The sequence below is a fragment of the Artemia franciscana genome, chromosome 13 (assembly GCF_032884065.1).
Source record: "Artemia franciscana chromosome 13, ASM3288406v1, whole genome shotgun sequence".
In the NCBI taxonomy this organism is placed as follows: Eukaryota; Metazoa; Arthropoda; class Branchiopoda; order Anostraca; family Artemiidae; genus Artemia; species Artemia franciscana.
Genome location: NC_088875.1, coordinates 41473914 through 41498435, shown reverse-complemented (window position 1 = coordinate 41498435; position 24522 = coordinate 41473914). Strand labels below are relative to the sequence as shown.

Genomic DNA, 24522 nt, shown 5'->3' with positions numbered 1-24522 from the left:
ACACAGGGAATGTTCGATTACAATCACCATCAACAAAGCTCAAGGGCAATCATTAGAATAATGAGGTACAGATCTGAATACAGATTATTTTTCCCATAGACAATTATATGTTTCATGTTCAAGAGTCGGTAAACCTGGCAATCTATTTATATACACAGACAATGGGACAGCCAAGAATGTTGTATATTCGCAAGTTTTACGTAGTTAAAAATATATGTATATATATATATATATATATATATATATATATATATATATATATATATATATATATATATATATATATATCACAGGTGGGACACAGGGACACAGCTACAATGGCGCCAACTAGGTGTTGGGTTGGGCTACCCCAACAGCTAGTATATATATATATATATATATATATATATATATATATATATATATATATATATATATATATATATATATATATATATATATATATATATATATATATATATATATATATATATATGTATATATATATATATATATATATATATATATATATATATATATATATATATATATATATATATATATATTACCCATGTTTTCACATTCAGACATACTGCATGTCACAGCAACTTTTATTTTGAGAAATTTAATAACGTATCTATATCGATATAATAAGTTTTATTTAAAAAAAATCGAGGATCCTAAACATGATTTTATTTAATAGGATCTATTCTTACTTTGCACCTAAGCTTGCTCAAACCCGATGTTCCATTTTGAAGCAATTTTCTTGTAGTAGTGTCGTCAAACACAGATTTGGATTGAAAATTGAATTACCAACAGTTTTGATTTAATTTACCTAACTCATTTCGTTTCCTTCTGATAGAGCACTTCAGTTGCTATTCTAAAAACTGTATAAATTTAGTTATTCATATTCAACTAATGAAAAAAAAAAGAATACAAAAACAACAAAAACACCAACATACAACAAAAAAGAAACAAACTAACAGGCACTATCTCCAAAATTTTCAAGATTTCCCTAACTTATGCGAGAGAAAATCGAGTTTATCGAAATCTTTCCAAGAATTAAAAATTTTTGTGTTTGCAAAAAAAAAGAAAAAAAGCAAAGAACAACAATGAAGAACCAAACTGACAGACACTATGCCAGGAAATCTTCAGGGCTTCCCGAACTTCTGGGAAGGGAAATCGAGTTCTTCAAAATCCTCCCCGAAAACTAAAGCAAACAAAATTTAACAAATTATCCTAGCAAACAAAAAACAGCAACTAAGAAATAAATTAATAGACACTATCCCGGGACATTTTAGGGTTTCCCAAACTTCTGAGAAGGAAAGTCAAGTTCCAAAAATCTCTAGAAAAATTAACAAACAAAAATTAGCAATCTGAATTAGGTATGAACGTCCGTGTATTTATAAGTTTTAATTTTAGAGAAAATTTCAGAGAACCCAAAATTTTCCCGCGGGGAAACCCTGTAAAACTCAGGAATATTGGAAGCATTCAAACAAATTGAAAATAAAATCAAATTCTCTACCTGACTGACAATCTGTAGTCCAGTCTAGCTCGAAGTGCAGCAGCCTTATCTGACCTTTTCTTTTTCTTCACTGCTGAGAGAACTCCAGAAGCTCTAAAATTATTGAAAGCCTCTCGCAACACGTTATCTGTATGCATTTGATAGATGGCAAGAAGTTGACGAGTTCTGGACATCTTATCAGTATTCATGTAAGTGCTAAAACATTAATCTGCATTAGAAAAACGCAAAGAAACCATTAAAACAAGTTTCAACGAATTCATTTAAGTCAACGCTAGAAAGTTTTTGGACACCTAAGTAGCGTTTGCTAAAAATGACGTTAAACAACAAAAGTAGCAGTGTTAAAAATAGCGTATCTTCAAGAGGTCCTATTTTTGTAACTTAAGGATTCCCCGCTATTTTTCATCAGCATCATCCAAATGGCAGTAGCTACGACGTAATAGCATTAGTCGACATTAGAAAGTTTTTGGACACCTAAGTAGCGTTTGTTAAAAATGACGTTAAACAACAAAAGTAGCAGTGTTAAAAATAGCGTATCTTCAAGAGGTCCTATTTTTGTAACTTAAGGATTCCCCGCTATTTTTCATCAGCATCATCCAAATGGCAGGAGCTAAGACATAATAGCATTAGTCGACATTAGAAAGTTTTTGGACACCTAAGTAGCGTTTGCTAAAAATGACGTTAAACAACAAAAGTAGTAGTGTTAAGAATAGCGTATCTTCAAGAGGTCCTATTTTTGTAACTTAAGGATTCCCCGCTATTTTTCATGAGAATCATCCAAATGGCAGGAGCTACGACGTAATAGCATTAGTCGACATTAGAAAGTTTTTGGACAACGAAGTAGCGTTTGTTAAAAATGACGTTAAACAACAAAAGTAGCAGTGTTAAAAATAGCGTATCTTCAAGAGGTCCTATTTTTGTAACTTAAGGATTCCCCGCTATTTTTCATCAGCATCATCCAAATGGCAGGAGCTAAGACGTAATAGCATTAGTCGACATTAGAAAGTTTTTGGACAACGATGTAGCGTTTGTTAAAAATGACGTTAAACAACAAAAGTAGTAGTGTTAAAAATAGCGTATCTTCAAGAGGTCCTATTTTTGTGACTTAAGGATTCCCCGCTATTTTTCATCAGCATCATTCAAATGGCAGGAGCTACGAAGTAATAGCATTAATCGACATTAGAAAGTTTTTGGACAACGAAGTAGCGTACGATAAAAATAACGTTAAATGATACATTAAAAATAGCGCATATTCTAGAAGTCCAGTCGTAGTAACTTAAGAATTCCCACTACCTTCCATCAGCATCATCAAAACCATAGGAGCTACGGCGTATTAGCGTGAGTCAACATTAGAAAGTTTTTGGACAAGGAAGTAGCGTATGTTAAAAATAATGTTAAACAACAAAATTAGGAATGCAAATCTTGTAGAATGTTTCCCGTCATCTTTCATCAGGATCATCCCAATACCGGGAGCTAAAGCATAATAGCGTGAGTCAACATTAGAAGTTTTTCAGACAACGAAGTAGTGTAAGTTACAATAAATGTTAAACGACGAAAATAGTAATGCTAAAAATAGTGTATTTTTCAAAAATCTAATTTACTAACTTAAGAATTCAAAGGAAGATGGTGTACTTACTTTTTTTCTTTTTTTTTTAAATAAATCTATTGACTGTTGTTTTGTTTTAATGAATTGGCGATATCCGTATTATGAATTTTTTTTTCAATAACTAAAAGAATTAAAGTGTTTCTTCAATTTCAAGGTTAAGCAAACCCTTTCAATTGCTGTGATAATTCCAAATACAGATTATGTTCATTTTGGTTTTAAATTATTTGACAAAATATGATATTCCAAAGGCGAGCAGGAACGAAACATGTAATTTATTACGAAAATACAATACAAAATTTATCGAAGCTTTTTTTATGTGTCGCGTCATCATTACGAATGTCAACAACATTTATATAAACATGTTGCTCTTGCTATACTGCTATACAAGTATATTGCCAATTTTGCTCATCTTGCTTATTCTAGACAATTTAATTACACAGAGGTCGAAAGTAAGCAGCCATAGTCAATATTTTGCAAACGGTGCGCCAGTCCACCAAAGTTATTAATTAAAGGTATCTCGTACATTATAAAAAAAATCGTGGGCGAAAAATTGGCAAAAGATTAGCTGAAACATATGGTACAAAACAACTAAAGATGATATAGCTTGCCCTTATAGGGGTAATTGTCTTCGAAAATCTACAGATTTTTACAGATGAAAGCATTGTCAAGTTTCACAAAATAGTTTGCTCATTTGTTTTAATGGTTCAACAGGACAACACAGATTAAATGAGGTGCTTCCCTAAAAACTTCATAGTTTGAGACAACCAAAAGAAAAATCTTGGAAAATCACGGTTTTCAGATATGAATAGACCTAAGTTGGACACGAGGGAAAATAAATATGTTTATTTAGATCTCACTGGTCCTCCAAAGGTTTCTGGCTATCCAATTACCATAACGAAGCTAAAATTACAGCGCCCTAAGCCAAACATAGTATGTACCCTACATGCTTCGAAAATGGCTTTGTAATTCCAGCAAAGCTTGTATTCAAAGATTTCTAAGTTTGTTGACTACAAGGTAATACTGCAATACAGTTTAAAATTCAAAAGCAAAACATGGTGAGTATATACGGTAGGGCCCGCTCGATATTATCGACCGATATGAGGGTCAGTATCATTATCAAATATCGGAAAAATATTGGTTATCAGCTGACATCTACATATAATATATATATATATATATATATATATATATATATATATATATATATATATATATATATATATATATATATATATATATACATATATATATATATATATTGAATTTATTTATAACCCGTCATAATACACATGAAAAACGGAGTATAATGTGAATAAAAGAAAAGAGGAAAAAGGAAATGACCTAAAAAACTACACAAAAAACTTTGCAACAATTCACCTTACTTAAAAACAATTAAAACTTACAAAAGCAAAACATTCATTGAATCAAAATAGCACTCCATGGGTGCCGACCAATTCTACTATTATAAGCTTCTATGCTTCTTCTGATAGAAGCATTCGGATCTATGATGCCGTATCTTTTAATGACCCTGGAGTTGCTTGACCATGGTGGAAGGGCAAGCAGGTATTTGGCATACCGGAAATAGATTCGCCGAAGCTCCTTCGTCTCGGTTATCGTAAACGTACGCCAAAAAGGTGCAAGGTATAGGAAATTCGGGAGTGCAGAAGCATTGTAAAGTTCCGCTAGCAGTTTGCGGTTGAGTCGAAGTTTGTTTGCTACCAAGCTTCCGTATGCAGTTGCTGTTCGACGTTGGAAATCAAGGATCAAGAGCCTTCTAGTTGCTTTAAGAGTGTCACCAATAGGAAGCCCTAAATATTTCATTTGTGATTTTGGGGAAACTGGCGCGCCGTCTAGATTAATAGTAAATCCTGCTCGAGTTTCAACCCAGTTGAACAGAACCACGTCCGATTTTTGTCTATTGAATGTAAGGTTAATCTTAGCATATTCTTTACTGAAAATAGTAAAGTTTCTTTCGAACGACTGTACTGTTCGACTGGGGTTAAAAATATCATCTGCATAAGGGATTAGTGACACATCAATCCCTTTTAAAATACACGAAGGAACTGCGCTGGATTGGGCGTTCAGGATACAGTTATTAAAGGCAACTGGAGAGGTAAGGGCACCCTGTCTGACGCCTCGACAGACTGGAATAACGAAACGTGTTATGGTCCCATCAGGCAGCTTGATTACAACAGCAAAATGGTTATAAATATCGTACAAAGCACGAATGGCACACGTGTCAACTCCCCATTTATATAGCTCAAGGAGAATTTGTGCGTGAATCAGAGAGTCGAAAGCATGGCTTACATCATGACTCCCTAGGACGAGCGAAACACCAGACTTATCAGCATCTATAAGTATTGACGATAGTGCAGTAAGCGCGTGGGCACACCCTAGGCCTTTTTGGAAGCCAAACTGATATGGCGGCATGTAGCATTTATCTGTAAGTTCTGGCATTACGAGTGTTTCAAAAATCTTGCAGAAAGTAGTAGCAACTGTAATAGGGCGATATGAAGAACACTCATTCAGCAATTTATTTTTTTTTGGAACAGGAGTAAGACGACCAGAAGAGAACGAGGTCGGAACTATTCCAGTTGTGAACACCATTTGGAACATGAGATCAAGGTGACAAAGTAGTAGGGGACTTCCAAGAAGAATGTGTTTAGCACAAATATTATCTGTACCCCTCGAAAAAGGTTTCTTAATTTTTTGCGCAGAATTCATAATATCAGACAATGAAATAATAAACGTGGATACAGTCTTTTTTGACAGTATCCGATTGAGATCACATTTAAGAGGATATTCTACTTTGGAATCAGGTTCTGAAAATTCTTTCAAAAAATGCTGTTGCCAGGCCTCAGCAGAGATATGAGCTGACGGAGCGTTTCTGTCACTCTGGTTGCGGGTCAAACTTTTCCACAGAAGCGTCGGATTACTCATTATCTTTTCCGAGAAATCAGAACAAATAGCGGCTCAATGTTTTTGCAGTTCTTTGGAAAAATGGCGCTTTGTGGAAATCCGTATTTGGTTCACTATGCCGTTCTTGGGTCTCCCGCAATCTATCCATATGCCTAGCCAAAATTTGTCCGCTTGTAGTAGCGCATGCGAAATAAGTGACGCAGTACGATATTTAGTTTTAGACGAATTTCAGACGTGGGAATAGGTACTGATGTTTGGAGCAAGTCAAAAGGTATTTTTATCTTCGAAAGTAGATTATCAAGCCAGTACTGATACTGAGTCAAATCGGTTTTACTCCATTCAATGATTGTTCTCCATTTTAAAGGTCGATTTGCGCGCATCCGATAAAATGGTGCACTGATTCGGAACGATAGCGGTAAATGGTCTGAAACAAAAAAATCACGTAGCACATCTACTGTTAATGAGTGACTAAAAATACTACTGGATACAAGGACATGATCAAGGTTAGAAACTAATCCGGTAGGGTGAATGTATGTAAAGTCACCCGCTTTCGGTACAAGAGCACTTTCATTTGGAATCAGACTATGCAGAAGAGCTGAACGCGAGCTTTCACTTTTGGATGTATCACAATTAAAGTCCCCCAATAAAATCCAATGGAGATGAGAAGCACTAATTTTATTCATACATTTCCCCAGTTCTTTGCAGGCTAGAGCAAACTTCATTTCGGAGCAATCGTCTCTGTAGTCGGTGGGCAGGTATACATTTATTATAACAGTCTCGCCAACTCTAATTGCTAAGAAATGGTCGGAACTAGCGAACAATTCGGAGTTGATATGCCCACTTATTAGCGTAGCAAGTCCACCCGAGGGGCGCCCTCGTTTCTTAGGCTTTTTCGCTGGTACAAAATGAACCATGTGTGAGGGTAAGGCATCGAATATATTTCTACTGTCGTTAGAAAGAAAGTGTTCTTGGAGACAAATAATTTCTTCGGTGAGGCAGAGCTGTTCAAGCACAGTAATTTTGGTACTAAGACTACCATTCATATTCCAGGAGACGAAACGCTTGTCAATATAAAATTCATTCATTTTGGGCGTTTGGGGTCATTAACTTCGCTGACTTGTTAGATGGGCAGCTAGCGTGGTAGCATGTGTGTCGGGTGCTTGTACAGCTTAGGCACCGCATCGCATTCTGGCAGGGATTTTCTTTCGTTGCTCCATGGTTATTTTGAGCACAATGGGCACACTTCGATACGTTTTTGCACTGGGCCACGATTTTCCTTTGCTGACTTGACAAAGAATTTGGCTATATCCAAAACATTTTCATCATCTTTCAGAGACTTGCGAAAGGGGTCCGGTAGACCAGATTTTAACAGCAACAGTTCTTTTGCCCTTAGAATGTCATCTCTACTGAAGAATTCCACAGCACGGCTTACAATCAGCTGGTGTTTTATGCCAGCGAACATTGAACTCGACACAAAGTTCAATACCACATTCCAAACGATATTATTTTTATCCATTTTCTCTGCTAATCAGGCCGCTGTAACCAGTCCGAAAATTAATGCAGGGGCGAGCCAAGCTCGTAATCAAGCGTCAGTTAATTCAGAATAAATTATCTCACAGGGATGATTCACAATGAATGAAGGAACCTGGGAACAAGAGAAGTGTAAGGACCCCCTCAACTATTCCCCGCAATTTACGGGTAACTTCATACCGGCGGGTACAATACGTCGCTTGCGGGAGGCTCCCCCCTTCTGCTTGTTCCCAGTACGCATCTTAATTATATGAAATCAAAAATTATCTATGGTCACTGAAATAATCCGAGTTTAAACCACTGAATTAATGCAGGTTTAAAATTGCTATCAGCAAGTCCTATGTAAAAGAAAACTGATCCTAGTTGATTGAGACCCACAAGGCCTAAGTATTTTAAGTTTAGGTAGCTTAAATAACTTTTTGACGTATGTTTTACTAAAGAACTTTTCAACAAGGGATCTGTTATTCCCCACAAAATGGCAACAACTAACAAGCAATTCAGTCCCATTCAAAGTTTTGATATATTATGCGCAACTTGCCCAGAAGAACCAAGTTGGGCAACTTGCCCAACTTCCAAATTTCCTGAGGTAATTTTTGCTTTTCCAGTCTTTGATGGACGGAGCCACCAGCTAAGTCTGACCATGGTGGAGAGAGCAGTAGAGATGAGTCAAATGAAATCAGAGTATATTTGTTGCCAATACACACCTGGTGCAGCAATATTCGAAATCCATGGTGACTTTTAGAACATACATCTTCTACCAAAATAACTAAAGAGAATACAATAAACCATACGTTTCTGTTTAATGAATGTTCAATTATGTGGGTGAAAGATCCGAGATACTGCCGCGTGTCAACACCTTAGAAATCTACATATTTACCTTGTAAATTTGGCTTATGTGTCTGCATTTTTCGGCATATTGAACGATTTTGTCGAAACTTTCTTTAAATTCCTCCTCTAAACTTAAAACTCTAGCTGCAACCCTGTATCCAGAGTGTCTAGCATGAATTCGTTAATAAGAAACCCTATCATATGACTATAAAGTAAAGTTTTACACTAATATGGGAACAACTATAATTCAAAATTCCCGCTATTGAAACTTGTGTTTTGAATAAACAATTTCAATAAATATCTTACGCTTCTTTCAATCAGATTTTCACGGATTTGTGTTTATGTAACTAAACCCACTTTTTAGATTAATTTTTTTCTTATTTGTCGCTTCCATAAATATCCGCCATTTCGTTTGAAATACCCGATCAGAAGCGGCTGATCAGAAATGGCAAAGAAAATCAAACAATTCTTGTAAATGGCCTAATTTTTGGAGTTCACTGTGAATTATTGAGGCTGTTGTTTGGTGTGTAATAGACTAGGGAGAAATATATGAGTATGAATACGGGCAGAAAAATGGGGAGGGGGCTTTAAGCCTTAGGTTTTTTCCGAAGGATAATTTATCGACAAATTATATCGGGACGATACCGATCCACCGGTATCGGACATCAAAAATCATATTGTCCGGGCCTTCATATATGGTAGAATACAAATGGTGCAAAACATCCATGAATGCTTGTAATTAATGATTTTGAAGACAGTAGTTACATATACAAGGATAAAATTAGAATTCAAGAACATATTTGCCATTAGCCTCCAGGGCCCTGGATTGTTTTAATAGAATATTTTGACTCAAAGATATATTTTAGTGGAATGGTGGGCATGTTATCTCTTAACGAAATAAGTATCGTGCACATATTTTTGTCAAGTTTATTCAAGGAACCTGAGGTGCCAGCCCCCCCCCCTCATTCTTAAGTACAGACGTGCTGTAGCTTATTTTACCCATGATTGTTCAGGGATCATTGTGGGATGACCACGCCAAATAACTAAAAAAAAAAAAGTTAAGAAATATTTCAATACATGGGCTTGATCATCTACTTGAATCAAAGAATCAAAGGATTCTGGCGTGTATAATTTGAGTGCCAAAATTAGGAACTTGGGCATTCCCAGCTCCTCCCTCCAGCTTCGTAATTATAGACGTGTTATACCTCTTTTGACGTGGTGATCGTTTGTAGAACATTTTGCGAATGTAATTAAAAGATCTAAAGCAGTCCTGGGATCAAAGCTACCCAAAACCCTCTCCCTCATAGTTCCTCGGATATAGAAATGTTTCAACACCTACGATTCGTGATCGCTCAGAAGTCATTCTAGGAATAGTCTTCAGTGATTGAACAAGTATTCTTAGCCGAGAGAGGCTAAATAATAATTTTTACTTGGTATTCGGTCCCCACTAATGTTGGCATTTAAATATTTCTGAATTTACTCATTGTTAGGTGAATGTTGAAACATGGAGGTCCAAAATCGAAACAATAGCAAAATATTTCGCAAAATTGATTTCTGCGTAATTGCTTTTACTTATTTAACGTAATTGTAACGGCTAAATATTTCACAAAATTGACGTAAGTTTGATGTATTTTTGAAGGTTATAAGACTCGTCTGTTAATCCCTCTATAGTTTCCAATTTTGTCTATTTTATATAAAAAAAGACTTGTAGATAATCAATTTTTGTGCCTCCCCCTCCCCCCCAAAAATATTATTTTCTTTTTTTAGCCAATAAACCATCAATAAAGAGTACCAATTAAAAAAAAACAAATAAATAAGATAATTAATGGGCCTTCCACTCTAGGGTTTCCATAATCCTTAAGCACATTTTCTGCAGCTCCCAGAGAGCTCTCTCCAATAAGAACGCCTTCTAGACGACGAAAGTATCGATGGAAGACATGTGGCAGCAAAATATGCAAAGTGATGTCATGACGTCTCAGAGGCCGTCCAGAAACTATCGATATCAGTCTATACTAATGCTCTTCTCTTGGGAACAACAGGATCAAGCCAGCTGATCTCATTACTTGTCTTGGCCTCCTAATTGACTCGTCGATTAAGCTTACACGATTGATTCCTAACAGCCAACATTGAACGTCGAGTCGGGCTGTTGTATTTGTCACAAGTGAGTTACAAAATTGCTTGTCACCAAAGGAGATGTTTAAGGGTTTCTTAAGACTATAATCACAAGGATGAGGTTAAGCTGCAATTTTGTTGCGCTTCGTCATCGAAACGAGGTATGTAATCAAATTGCTATCGCGCTTAATATGGAAGGATCTCTGAGCTTGTTGCTTACTACATTAGCACAATAACAAAATGTGTAGCCTAAAATTTTCAAAATGCTTCCGATTTCCAGAGTTCGTAAAAAGGACATCAAGATTATTCCCTTAAAAGTGGAGATTGCAACACAAAAGTCCTGACTCAAAAACAACAAATTCCTATCTTGCAAAAGGTTTTTAATTACCACTAAAGTTGATACTTAAGGAATTTTGAATTCACTAATTACAAATAGGAGGGTAAAATTGCAGCAAGAGTGCCCTAAAACAAAATAGAAAATGTTGCCTACATGTTTCACAAATACCTTCCTATTTTCATCACAGTTCGTATTTGATGACTTATAAACATCTTGATAACAAATATGGAAGATAATATCGCCAAAAAAATAAGTTCAGTAGTTTATGCGCTTGTGTAGACATGGTAGAGTGATGTGTATCACTCTAAAATACTCATGTATTTTCAGTTATATTGTCATACCTAATCAGTTACTGTGGAAACTTATGAAAGTACATACTCGATTGAACATCTTGATATTTATCGGCATATTTTTGCAACGAAACGGATCAAAAGTCAACCAGCCGGCATTTCTATGCTCTTTTGCACCCATGAACTTACTCTACAGCTTCGCAAGGTATTGCATCAAAATTTTAATTTTAGTCGAATTTCGTTTAATCGATTATTATCTACATTACAATTGAAGGTCTAAGCTCATTTGGATCCGGCCCGAGTTTTCTTAAAGTATAGGTGGATTTTTCTTTTTTAACTGTATGAGCAGGGCTAGTCAAGCATGCAGAAGGCAGGCTAGTTTAAAAAAATAAAATGTACATAATTCTACTTAAATTTTTCATAAGACACCACAACTGGACAAAATGGGTTTGTTTATCGTTGGCTCACTTAATTTAAAAGTAAAAATAAAAAAAACGAATAGAATAAGCAGAGCCATATAGATTGTAATAACTAAATTTAAAATTTTGATTGGTAATAATAAATAGTGCAGTCTTTTCTTCTCTTTTTCTCAGAGACAAACTTGAGGTTTTTTCTTTAAGTATTTTTAACACACTCTTTGATCACTGACCAGCTATAAGTAAAATAATGTCAAATACCGACCTAAAATTATAAATAACATAATAAAATATTTAAAATAACGATTTTTTATTATAATAATATTGTACCTTAAATTATAAAGCCTACACTGAAATACAGTCTGTCTATAATCCCTATAAAATAAACTAATATTGAAAAACGTATGAATTTACCCGTTGAAAAGTTAGGAAGAACAGGAAGATAAGAACTAAAACAAAAATTAGCATATTGGGAGGCAGGATAATGCAAATTGTCTGTATGCGCCTGGAAAGCTTGCACTTCAAAAGATTGGCCTTTTTTTTGCAATATTAGCCTCCGATTTATTCAAGACGATTGGTGAAAGAATAGTTTTAGGTACTCATTTGATTGACCGTATATTCCTCAAAAAGCTTTGCCAAATATATGGTTCGTTCCCAGGTTCTAGGGCAGCAACGAAAGAAAGACAAGATGGCTAGGTCATGTTTTACGGATGAAGGATGATAGATTGCTAAAAATCATGCTTTTTGGCCTGCTGCCTGGGGCTAAGGGAAAAGCAGTACGTCTTTGAATGCGTGAGAATAAGTCAAAATCAAGAGATAAAAAAAAAAAAAAAATAGAATTTCTACAAGGTGTAAAGAGTCAAGCTGTGAACATATTTGGATGTAGAAGGAACATACGCAGCTGTGCTCTCATGCGGCCTGGCGCTCCTGCGATCAATAGAATATTTCACAAAAGGGGTAAAGAGTCAAGCTGTGAACGTATTTGGATGCAGAAGGAACATACGCACGCTGTAGGCTCAGGCGGCCTGGCGGTCCTGCAATCAATAACATATTTCATACAAGGAGTAAAGAGTCAAGCTGTTAACATATTTGGACGCAGAAGGAGCATACACAGCTGTGGTCTCAGGCGGCCTGGCGCTCCTGCAATCAATAACATATTTCATACAAGGAGTAAAGAGTCAAGCTGTTAACATATTTGGACGCAGAAGGAACATACGCAGCTGTGGTCTCAGGCGGCCTGGCGCTCCTGCAATCAATAACATATTTCATACAAGTAGTAAAGAGTCAAGCTGTTAACATATTTGGACGCAGAAGGAGCATACACAGCTGTGGTCTCAGGCGGCCTGGCGCTCCTGCAATCAATAACATATTTCATACAAGAGTAAAGAGTCAAGCTGTGAACATATTTGGATGCAAAAGGAAAATACTCAGCTGTGGTCTGAGGCTGCCTGGCGCTCCTGCAATTAATAGCACATTAAAAATGTTACCTAAAATGGCAATCAGAATAGAAAAATGTGTCACATCATTCTCACATCCTACCTCTGGGAGCAGGACGTCTTTGAATGGGGAGGTAGTCAAAAGACAAGAAATTGTAACTTTATGAGAGAAGAAAAGAGAAAAGCTCTGAATAGACTGGGGTGGAAGATGAACATGGACGGCTATGGCCTCGAACACCCTAATGTCCCAGTAAATTAATACTGGCAGCAGTAGCAGTATATTAAACATATTACCTGAAAAGCACAGTCTGAAGAGAGAATTGGGTCACATCATACTCATTTCTAACTTCTTGGTGTTGGTGAGTACATAAGGAACGAGTGACCGGAGTGAACAGTTCATAGCAATTATAGAATCCCTGAAGTGTGTTCGGCAGAGAAACAGAGCTACCCAAGAGCATTGTAAGCATTGATATGGGGCGATCCTCTAGCCTCGAATAGAGATCAATGAATAGATCTTTGAAACGACGACCTAGGTAAAAAAAAGAAAAAGAAACAAATTAGTCCACGTCTTAATACCAACGCAGCAGTAAAATCCAAATTGCGACTAAAAGGACAGCAAATGGTTCATGTACTCATTTCTAAAGCAGTTATTAAGACATCTAGAAACCACAATAATAAAAAAAAATCAGTAACAGCAAATTGAAAAAAGTTTAACGGCTAATGGGGGTAGGGGAGCAAAAGCAACCGCCTCAAAAAGCAGACATACAGCCCTAAAATTGCCATAGTTCATAGAGGGAGAGGGGTGTTCTCTCCCCTATCCCACTGAACGTAGATAGCATATAAGTAACCAGAAATATAGTAAAATAATACTTATGATCATAGGTGACCCCTGAGGTAAACATAGTTAAGGAACAGACACCATTTACGCAACTTCTGATGTAAGAAAAGCCAAGAAACTGAGACCACCAAGTGCTCTTCGGCCCTCAGGTGGAATTGTACAGTGAAGAGTTGACTCAAAGGAAAAAATAACTCTCAATCAACTTCTCCTGAAAATTATTCCTGATGGTAAAAAAAAGCGCATTTTATTAGTCAAGTGATTTAATTCGCATTTAACGTTGTCCGAAAAACTTTTTCTAGATTAATTTTAAATGAGCGGAAAATAAACTTATTAAGTTCAAAATATATAAATGATTAAAAGTTTCAAAATAAAAAGTCATTCCTCCAGTTTCTCAATGCTGGACCAATATTAATAACCTTATAAATTTTTGGTTATAGTAAGCCAAGAAAAGGTAAGTTCAGACACACTGGCAAAACAATTTCTGAGCCCAGTGCTTCCATGATGCCTCACATTTTTGGGTTTTCCTATATTTTCCAGAAACTCCCAGACAATTACTGTTCATAAATGAACGAATGTTAAGACGAAATACTAATTATTAATTGTTTCGTTAATTAAATTTTTATTTCGCTAATTTAATTCAATAATCATTATTATTTAATAAATAACGAATAAATTAATTAATAAAACGTTGTTAATTAACTGATAATATTAAATTAATCCGTTACCGTTAATTTTCTGAGAAATTTCAGGAAATCCAATTTTCTGTTAGGGAAACTTGAAAAACAAAAAAAAAAAAAAAAAAAAAAAAAAAAACACCGAAAATAGGGGGACAGTAAAAGCACTATCTAAATGTTGTATATTTTTAGATTTCTATTATATTATTTATACAGGGGTGTTAGTTTGATTAAATGTTCTTATTTGATGTGGAATTAGAAGGGAAATTGACGGAAGAGAAGTTGAAAAGGAACTGGAGATGGAACTTGCATGTCCTGAAGACGAACTATGTGCATGTTAGATTAACAGTTGGGTTTAGATATACATTTTAAAACTATGATTAACAACCCCCCTCCCCCAACCCTACTCCAGAAAAAAGCATCTATTATTTTATCTTGATAAGTAGTTGCTGAAATTTGACCAAAAATAAAATTAGTAGCAGAAGGAAAAAGAATAAAACACCTAGTAATATATTTTCTTCAAAAATGAAACAGATTACTAAATAGATATAAACAGAGATATAAGTTGAAAACAACAACCAACGACCTTATATATTCTCGGCAATTACTACAAACTCCCTGTAATAAGATATTTTATAAAATACAAAGTAATAATTGCACGAAAACAAAACAGGATAATTGCAGGAAAACAAAACGGAATAATTGCACGGCAATTCACAATAAAAGACATATACAACAAAACAAAAATGAGACAAATTAAGAATACAGCACAGATTCTATTACTTCCATGACAATGAAACTTAAAACCTTTAGGTTATACAAAGGATGAGCTAAAATAAAAGGAATTCTTGCTAACAGAGAGAAAACAACGACCAGCTTGGCTTTTTTGCACCTGAAGAAAAGAAGCTCACTCATCTGAAACGCTTCCCAGATTAACCAACTGCTTTCCTCGACTGTTCGACCGGTTGGAAACGGCATTTTTTACAAATAAAAATTTAGTATACTTAGTATATTATACTATACTTAGTATACTATACTAAGCGTACTTATACATAGCTTATACAGCTCTTTGATTTTCTTTTCTACCTCCCTCCCCAGAAACAGTAAAAGCTTTCTGTTATTTCTACATAACTAGAAAGGAAACCCTTAAAGTAAAATTCTTTAGTAAAGAAAAAAAAAACTGATTCCTTAGCTGATAGATTTTACTCAAGAATAGAGCGGTCTCCTACATATATATACAGAGGATAAAAAATGTCAAATGAAAAGCTCCCTAGATTGGCCTTTTCAGGCTCGGCAACCGTTTTTATTTGCTGCTTATGAACTTAACATAACACATAACTTACATAGCTCTTGGTTTTTCTTTTCTATACCGCCCACCTTCGTTTCAAAATCAGCGATAGGCGGATATTTCTCAATAATTTCTGGATCACATGATAATTCATCTGTAAGAAGGTTTGCCTGAAATATGTAAGTATATAAATATATATGTATATGCATAGTATGGAAACGAACAATATGCAAAGAGCTATGGGTTTTAGGGTTCTCGAGAGAAGCTTGACTTCGATAAGCTGCTTTTTTTCGATATTAATAAGACCGTACAGAACGAGGCGGGAAAAAATTAAATATTTAGTTGTTTTTGGCGTCCTTGAAACGATAAAGGTAGAAAAAGAAACACTAGACAGAGGAGAAAGCAACAAAGAACTAAACAAAATTCTCTTTTCGAAGATAAGGGAAGAATTTCCTAAAACTTAGTGAGAATTCACGAATACTTTTCGATAAAGAACATACCCATGTCTTATTTTATCACACGTGTCAATTGCATTGAAAACCGAAGCAATTTTTAAAAGCCCGCCAAGGTGTGGGCTTGGTGTGCTCACCGAGCTGTGAAACTTGAGGCGTAAATACGCAAAAAAAAAGACAAAATATAAAACAAAACGTCAAAACCTCAAGCACAGGAGCGTGAATCCAGGCTTATTCATAAGGTGGGAAAACCTCTTTTGTTCCTTTTTTTGTCATGCAACCCAGAAAAAATAATACACAATTTGTAGCTGTATTTACAGAGTTTAAACATTGACCAGCGATTTGGGTGTCGAGATAACCAATACTGGTTTATCATGCCTTTGTTTGGTAATGTTTTTTTTTAAGTGTTTCTTCTTTTCTTTTTTTTTTTTTAGCACTAGTAGCAAGCAATCCCAGAAATTCGCCAAATTGGACAATTGTCAATGTGCAATTCAGTGCCTATTTTTCTCAACCCCCATTCTGTTGCAAAAAAAGACTTAAAACTGGATTTTCTTTTCTTTTAGATGACAACACGTCGTTGTCACGGCTAAAAGTCGTGTCTGACATTCACGCTTTTAAGATAATTTTCAAAATCCTTTAATAAGCTGTTCTCAAAAGAAGGAATAACAGGGCAATAAAGATCAGAAGAACCAAAGTGTGATTTAACATATATTGCCCTGCTTATCCTTTTTTAAGAACAACTTAGCCAACAATTATTGGCAATTATCTCGGAAGTAAGAAGATATCAGATACGACCTTTAGGTGGCACAGCAATGCACCTTAATTTCAAAGGTAAGACCAGCACGGCAATGTATCAAACAGTTCGTGGTAAGGAGCGACCCGGCTAAATAGTAACCGAAACTCTAAAAAACTGAATTTTAATACCAATAGTTACACCATAACAATTGCACTTTTATGCTGATTTTAAATATATAAGTTTCATTAAGTTTAATCTTACTCATTAAAAGCTAAGAGCCTGAGAAAATTTGCCTTATTCTGGAAAATAGGAGGAAACACCCCCTGTTTCATATATAGAATAATTTCTGTTCGTTTTAAGTTTTAATGTCGCTCCTTACTTGCAGTTAAAAAGCCTTTTTTTTATATTTAATATCAGAAGAATCAAAGTGTTATTGAGCATTCATTGCACTGCTGATCTTCCCTTTGAATGCCGACACATTCATCTACATTATATATATATATAGATTTAAGCTGCCACTTATTAAGAACTACAAGACTCTTGTAGACATCCGGTTATTAAAAATGTTGTTTCGGCATTTTGAAATATTTTAAAGCAACTACCTTTAAGCAAAAATGTTCATTAGAAGTTTTTAAAGAAGCTTATAAGATAAGGTAAAACAAGACGTTTGAAAGAGAAAAATCCATAGTAATTTATAACCCGTTTAATATATATATATATATATATATATATATATATATATATATATATATATATATATATATATATATATATATATATATATATATATATATATATATATATATATATATATATATATAAAAATAATAGATCAGTTAAACGTAAACTATTTTAAATAAACTATTAGCTTAATAAATTAGAAAATATCACGATAAACACATTCATCTACATTGTATGGGGGACACTTATTATAAAGAAAAAAAATTAAACACACTGAAAAGCGAAGGGGTGAGCATTATGCGAATAATGCATTATTGCATTATGATAAAAGCATTATGATCAGCGAATGAGATGAGCATCAGCGAAGGGGATTATGCCTAGCCATATTCGAAAGTTGAATTTACAACTATAAGTAAACAAATAAAAATCCAAATTACAGCATTGAACAATTTAAATCCTTAAACAAATATTTAAAAATACATATACGTTACCTCAGAAAATAGCAACGGCTGTTTCTTAATAAGAAATAGGATCCTCCTTGTGCAGGATCTGGATGTTTTGTTTTTGGAAATTTCTGGTAATACTTTATGAAGTACGTCACGAATAGCAAAACCTGGAACTCGTACATTCCGGCTATTTGGATAGATGTAACAAGAAACTGCCTGAGCAAGTGTCAAAGCCTCGTCCTCTTTCTCCGACCAATCAACTCGTCTGAAAAAAAAATGATAGAAATCTTAAGATTTCTCTTTCTCTCTCTCTCTCTTTCTCTCTCCCGACCAATCAACTCGTCTGAAAAAAAAAAGAAATGATAAAAATTTAGAGTCTCCCTGTCCTTCTTTTATTACCTCCTTCCCTGTTCCTTTTCTCTCCCCCCCCCACCTCTCTCTCGCGATACGAAACGAGTTAGGAATGGCTTGTACATTTTCATAATATGTTAGCACCGTTATAAAGTAATAAAAAATGACATAGTTAACACTGATCTCTTTTTTTTTTGGAAGTGATGGAAGATTTATTTCACCAACAGGGATTAGATACAGCACTAAAAATACTGAAAAATAATAAGGCCTCAGATGCCATTAGTGTAGAACGTCGGTTTTTGAAACACGGTGGTTAAAGAATAGAATATAAATTCCCGTAGAAAATGAATACGATTTACGAAACGGAGGAAGTACCTAGTACTTCCAGGCACAGCCTTTTATGAGAAAGGCAATAAGAGTGGGTCTTTTTATTAACACAAACATTAACTTGACCTTTGTAAAAATCGAAATACCAAACACGGTGATACTTTTAATACTAAAAGATGCTGTAGATGAAGTTTTAACATAAAAATAGTGTGGTCTCAGAAAGGAAAGAGGCAGCATCCAGTAAATTTTTACTCTAAGGTTAACAATTGATAAGGGTTTGAATCATAATTAAACATTTTGTGTTCACTTTTATAGATCATGAACCGCCAGTTGATTCATCTGACAGAAAACCTCTAGTGCTGGTATAAAGTCTAGTCTAGCCTTAGTGATGACCTAAGAGAGAAATATAAGCGCAGTTAGTATAGCAAGTGAATTTACTAGTTGGTTCAGTGTGGAATCAGGTTTTTTCCTATCCCAATTGAAATTAATAATTTAGTAGACTCTGCTCTTTACACTAAAGTTTGACTCTTTCTCTTAACTCTACTTTTTAAAACAGTAAAAAACTTTAGCGTAAAGAGCGGGGTGTTGAGGAGGAAAAGCCCTTTTCATATATGGAGTAATTTCTGTTCGTTTTAAGTTTTAATGTCGCTCCTTACTTTCGTTTAAAAAAACTTCTTTTTTTTATTTAATTTCTGGACGTTTTTTAATTCATGCATGTTTTGATCTTGGCTCTCCGCACATAAATAATTCAAACGAAATTTATATATTAATTTTCTTATTGGCTAAATGGCTTTCTCATAGTTTTAATCGGAAGATTTTGAGAAAAAAGGAGAGAGGGAGGCAGCCTAGTTGCCCCCCGATTTTTTGATTACTTAAAAAGGCAACTAGAACTTTTAATTATTTTACGAACATTTTCATTAGTAAAAAATATACGTAATTTACGAATTAACTTACGTAACGAACTTCTATATTCGTATATTTTTATTGCGTATATGAGGGAGTTCACCCTTCGTCGATACCTCGCTCTTTACACAAAAGCTTAAATTCTGTCCCAATTCCTTAAGAATGACCCTTGAATCACAAAGGCCGTAGAATAAATAGTTGAAATTACTAAAAATACTTTAGCGTAAAGAGCGAGGTATTACGAGAAGGTAAACCCCTCATATGTGCAATAATTTCTGCTCGTTTTAAGTTTTGATGCTGCTCCTCACTTTCAGTAGAAAAAACTTCTCATATTTATTTTTTCATTGTTTTTTAAATAATGCAAAAAAATCCTGCGCCCCCTTCATTGAAAGTCTCTTCCCCCATGAGAAGTTTTTCCATGGAAAGATCCTCCCACGTACCCCCATCCCACCTCAACTCTCCCTCCCAAACCAAAAAAAAAAAAAACTTAAAACGTCCGTACACTTCCCAGTAACCATTACTATATGTAAACACAGGTCAAAGTTTGTAACTTGCAACCCCTCCCACGGGAACTGCGGGGTAGTAAGTCGTCCCCAAAGACATAGTTATTAGGTTTTTCGACCATGGTGAATAAAATGGATATCTCAGAATTTTGATCCGGTGACTTTGGGGGGAAAGTGAGCGTGGGAGGGGGCCTAGGTGCCCTCCAATTTTTTTGGTAACTTAAAAAGGGCACTAGAACTTTTAATTTCCGTTAGAATGAGCCCTCCCGCGACATTCTAGGACCACTGGGTCGATACGATGACCCCTGGGGAAAAAAACAACAGCAAAAAACAAATAGACACGCATCCGTGATTTGTCTTCTGGCAAAAAAATACGAAATTCCACATTTTTTTAGATAGGAGCTTGGACTTGTACAATAAGGTTTTCTGATACGCTGATTAAGATTGTATGACTTTTACGGGGTGTTTTCCCCTATTTTCTAAAATGAGGCACATTTTCTCAGGCTCGTAACTTTTGATAGGTAAGACTAATCTTGATGAAAGTTATATATTTAAAATCAGCATTAAAATGCAATTTGTTTGATGTAACTTTTGGTATCAAAATTCCATTTTTTAGAGTTTCGGTTACTATTGAGCCGGGTCGCTCCTTTGCAGAGTTCGAAGTGTAACAATAGGTTTGAAAATAAACGTTGAAAAGATTAAGTAGCTTGGACTAGAATGAAGAGGTGATGATATATAAAGAGAAAATCGATCAAGCGTAGAGTGTTATTATTAGCAAAATAGTGGAAGGAGCGAAAACGTAAATCATAGGTAGCGCAATAGCCCAGCCTAAGTAAACCGAGATGTGGGCACAACGTATTATTTATTAATTGTTAGGGTTTTTTTTAACCAGGATATTTCGTATAGAAAGAGAACTTCGAAAGAGGTTCATTCGATTAGAAATTGAAAATGCTAGTGCCCTTTCTAATAGTCGTAAGTGATTGGAGGGTAAACAGCCCCCTCCCCTGCCAATATTTCGCCAAACAGATCCAATTAAAATTTTGAGATATCCGTTTTGTTCAGCATAGTTGATAGGTGAAGTAACAACATCTTCAAGGATGACACTCCCGAGCCCTCAGGGCGACGGTTGTAAGTTATGCTCGGGGGCATATAAGGTTCTCATGGAAAGGGTGGTCGTAAAAATTTCGGAGGGTTAAAAGTCAAAGTGATTGGAGGGTAACCAGCTGCCCCCATCCACGTTCTATTTTTCCCAAATGCATCCGAAATTTTGAGAAAACAATTTTTTCACAAAATAGTCCAATGATCTCATAACAATGCCTTCGGGGTTGACACCATTCCCCAGAGTCTGGAGGTAAGTGTTGCGATTCATACCCCAGGACCGTATAAGGTTTTTATTGAAGGAATAGTCGCGTAAGATTTAGAGGAGACCCATTTGAATGGAAATCTTAAGTTATAGTTCTCTTTTAAGAGTCAAAAGCGATGGAGGGCAACCATTCCCCCCTCTCAATACCCTCTTTTCCTCAAACGCATTCCGTCGTCATTGTGACATAGCCATTTGTTCATAATAGTCCAAAGAACATATAGAAATGCCTCAAGGGTGGACACAACCCCCAAGAGCCCAGGAAAAAGGGATGTAAGTTATGCCCTGGGGCATATTAGGTTTTTATGGAACGGGTGGTCGTATAAACTTCGGATGAGGCGAATTTGATGGGAAGTCAGAAGTTCTAGTGCCCTCTTTAAGAGTCAAAAGTGAATGGAGGGCAACCCCCCCCCCCCAAGCCAATCCTTCCCCAAAATGCATTCGATCATAATTTAAAGAGAGCTATTTTGTTCAGCAATGTTGAAAAGTTTAATAATTATGTCTTTGGGGGGATCAACCCCCCACCCAGAGTTGACAGGGCAAGGGCTTTAAGTTAGGCAATTCGTTTATTGTTTACACATAGCATAAGTTATAGAGAAAGGTATGCATGTTTGAACTTTAATTTTCAAAAACACGAAGGGCATTCAGGTGAGCCTTTCAGAGAATGTCGAGGGGTGTGTAAAACTAAATCAAAACACATTGCGTGCACAAGGATTGTCAAAAGGGCGCAACTCAGAAATGACTGAGTATATTATTTTGGAACTTTCGCGAAACAATAAGGAAGACGATCAATAAGGCAATACTTGCATGCTACCACAACTACTACCACATTACTCAAATTACACTACTGAGGGAAAATTTGAACTAAATCAAAAGACACTATGTGCATGCACATTGTGAAAAGAGTGTGTCTCAGGAATTGATTTGGGTATGAAGTTGGAACTTTCAGAGAATACTTAAAGGGGAAATCATCTGACCAAAAGGCAATGCGCGCTACTATTAATATCACTGCTACATTTACTATCACTGCTACATTTACTACTATCACTGCTACATTTACTACTAATTCTACTACTAAGACTTCAACTATCACTTCTATTGCAACTAATTTTAAGGCTAAGAGGATTAAAATGAAAATCACAAGAAGCATATGAATATACAGCTTATGAAAAGGACACATCACCAATGTCTTAACAATGGCTAATTGCACTAAGTTGAAACTTCCAGGACTTGATGAAAGGGATGTCCAACTGACCAAAAGACAATATGTTAATACTACTGCTGTTACTAGTACTACCGCTACTGCTATTAATACTACTACTACTGCTACTATGACTACTATTACAGCTTTGCCTAAGGGTTCGACGGTGAAAATTTTCATGGAATATTCAAGAGGGAAGGTGAACTGAATCACGACACGCCGTCTGTATGCAGGTTGTCAAAAGTGCATAAGAGTAATATCTTAAGAATAGTTTGATGGTTTGGTGTGTGAAGTTGAAACTAACTGAGCTTATTTTGGGGGATATTGAACTAATCTAAAGAAAAACTTTGCATCTTAATACAACTGCTTCTACTCATATTACTACTACTGCTACAATTATTACTACTTCTACTGTTATTAATGCCACTAAAGCTCAGCCTACTGCTATTAGTTCTACTGCTAATACTATTACTACTGATACTCCTACTGCTGCTACTTAAAGTAAGGGTATTAAGGGAAAAAATTTGGGAGATTTTGAAACTGTATGGAACTAAATCGAAACACACTCTGCCCGCATAGGTTGTCAAGAGAACTTATCAGAAATGCTTCAGGAACGGTTGATGGTATTAAGTTGAAACTTTCAGCGTGTGTTGAGGGGTACATTTTCAAAAAGGTGGCAAAGCAATATCTCAAGAACGGCTTACATTATAAAGGTAAATTATGGTGGATTTTCAACTAGCGAGAAGGTACTATGTGCATACTATAAATACTACCACTACAGTTACAGTAACTAGTGATAATAATAGTGCTAAGGTGAAACTTTTAGGGAGCGTTTAGGGGGGAGTTTCAATTAAACGAAAAAACCATATTCATGCAGGTTCTCAAAAGAGCATATAAGCAATATCATAGGCAACGCCCCTCTATAATAGCTAGAATATAACTAAAACTTTTACAGGAGCTAATTTGATTGGAAATTAAAAGCTTCAGTGCCCTTTTTAAGAGTTAAAAGAGATTGGGTGGCAGGCAACCCCCCTCCTAAAACCATTCATTTTCCAAACACATCCAGTTAAAATTTTGAAACAGCCATTTTATTCAGCATATTAGAACAATCCACCAACTATGTCTGTAGAGCTATTGTGTATGTAAACTCCCCAATATTATGCAATTGGCTCCTTATGCTTAAAAACTAAATGTTGCCTTAAAACTAAATCAAAAGGCACTATGTGTACTTTTGCCAATAAGACACCTCAGCATTACATCGAGAACGACTAGGGGTAACAAGTTGAAACTTTCGGGGCTACTACTATTACTACTTCTGCTCCTAGAATTTAAATAAATCAAAAGATTGTAGGCGTATCAGATTGAGCATAGACAGAATATAGTTTAGTTTTTCAGGTCAACTTGAAGAATAATAAAATTAAATTATACAATATTATTTTTGTCAGGATTGGAAATTGTTGAAGAAGTTTCTCCAACATATAAATAGGAAGCCAGTTGTGGATTCTTACAAAAAAAAAACCGAAAAGATATAAAAAAAAATTCCATGAAAAAGACCATGTCAATAAAAAACGAACAGAAATTAATTTAAAAAATTTTTTCCACAAAACAAGTTTTTTAAAGAAAAATAAAGAGCTCCATTAAAACAAAAATGAGCAAAGATTAAGTCAAATAATCACTAACACTACAATAAACACACATAACCATCGATATAACCGAGTTAAATAAAAAACGAGCAAAAATTAGTTAAACAACATAACAAAGTCAGAAATAAAGTCAAATAACCTTCC

General features: G+C 35.3%; 1 protein-coding gene across 3 annotated transcripts in view; it reads right to left on the bottom strand.

Annotated features, from left to right (window-relative positions):
• The window catches only part of LOC136034944 (general transcription factor 3C polypeptide 1-like), a 136030-nt gene that overhangs the window by 41873 nt on the left and 69635 nt on the right, over positions 1-24522 (bottom strand). For all 3 annotated transcript variants that reach the window (XR_010619301.1, XM_065716482.1, XM_065716483.1), the window contains exons 14-17: positions 18136-18355; positions 15831-15945; positions 13270-13504; positions 1505-1699 (exon numbers count right to left, since the gene is read on the bottom strand). Coding sequence is in view for 2 of the 3 variants with exons in the window: in XM_065716482.1 (XP_065572554.1) it covers positions 1505-1699; positions 13270-13504; positions 15831-15945; positions 18136-18355 (765 nt within the window). In the remaining variant the exon portion in view is untranslated. The remainder of the gene's footprint in view (positions 1-1504; positions 1700-13269; positions 13505-15830; positions 15946-18135; positions 18356-24522) is intronic.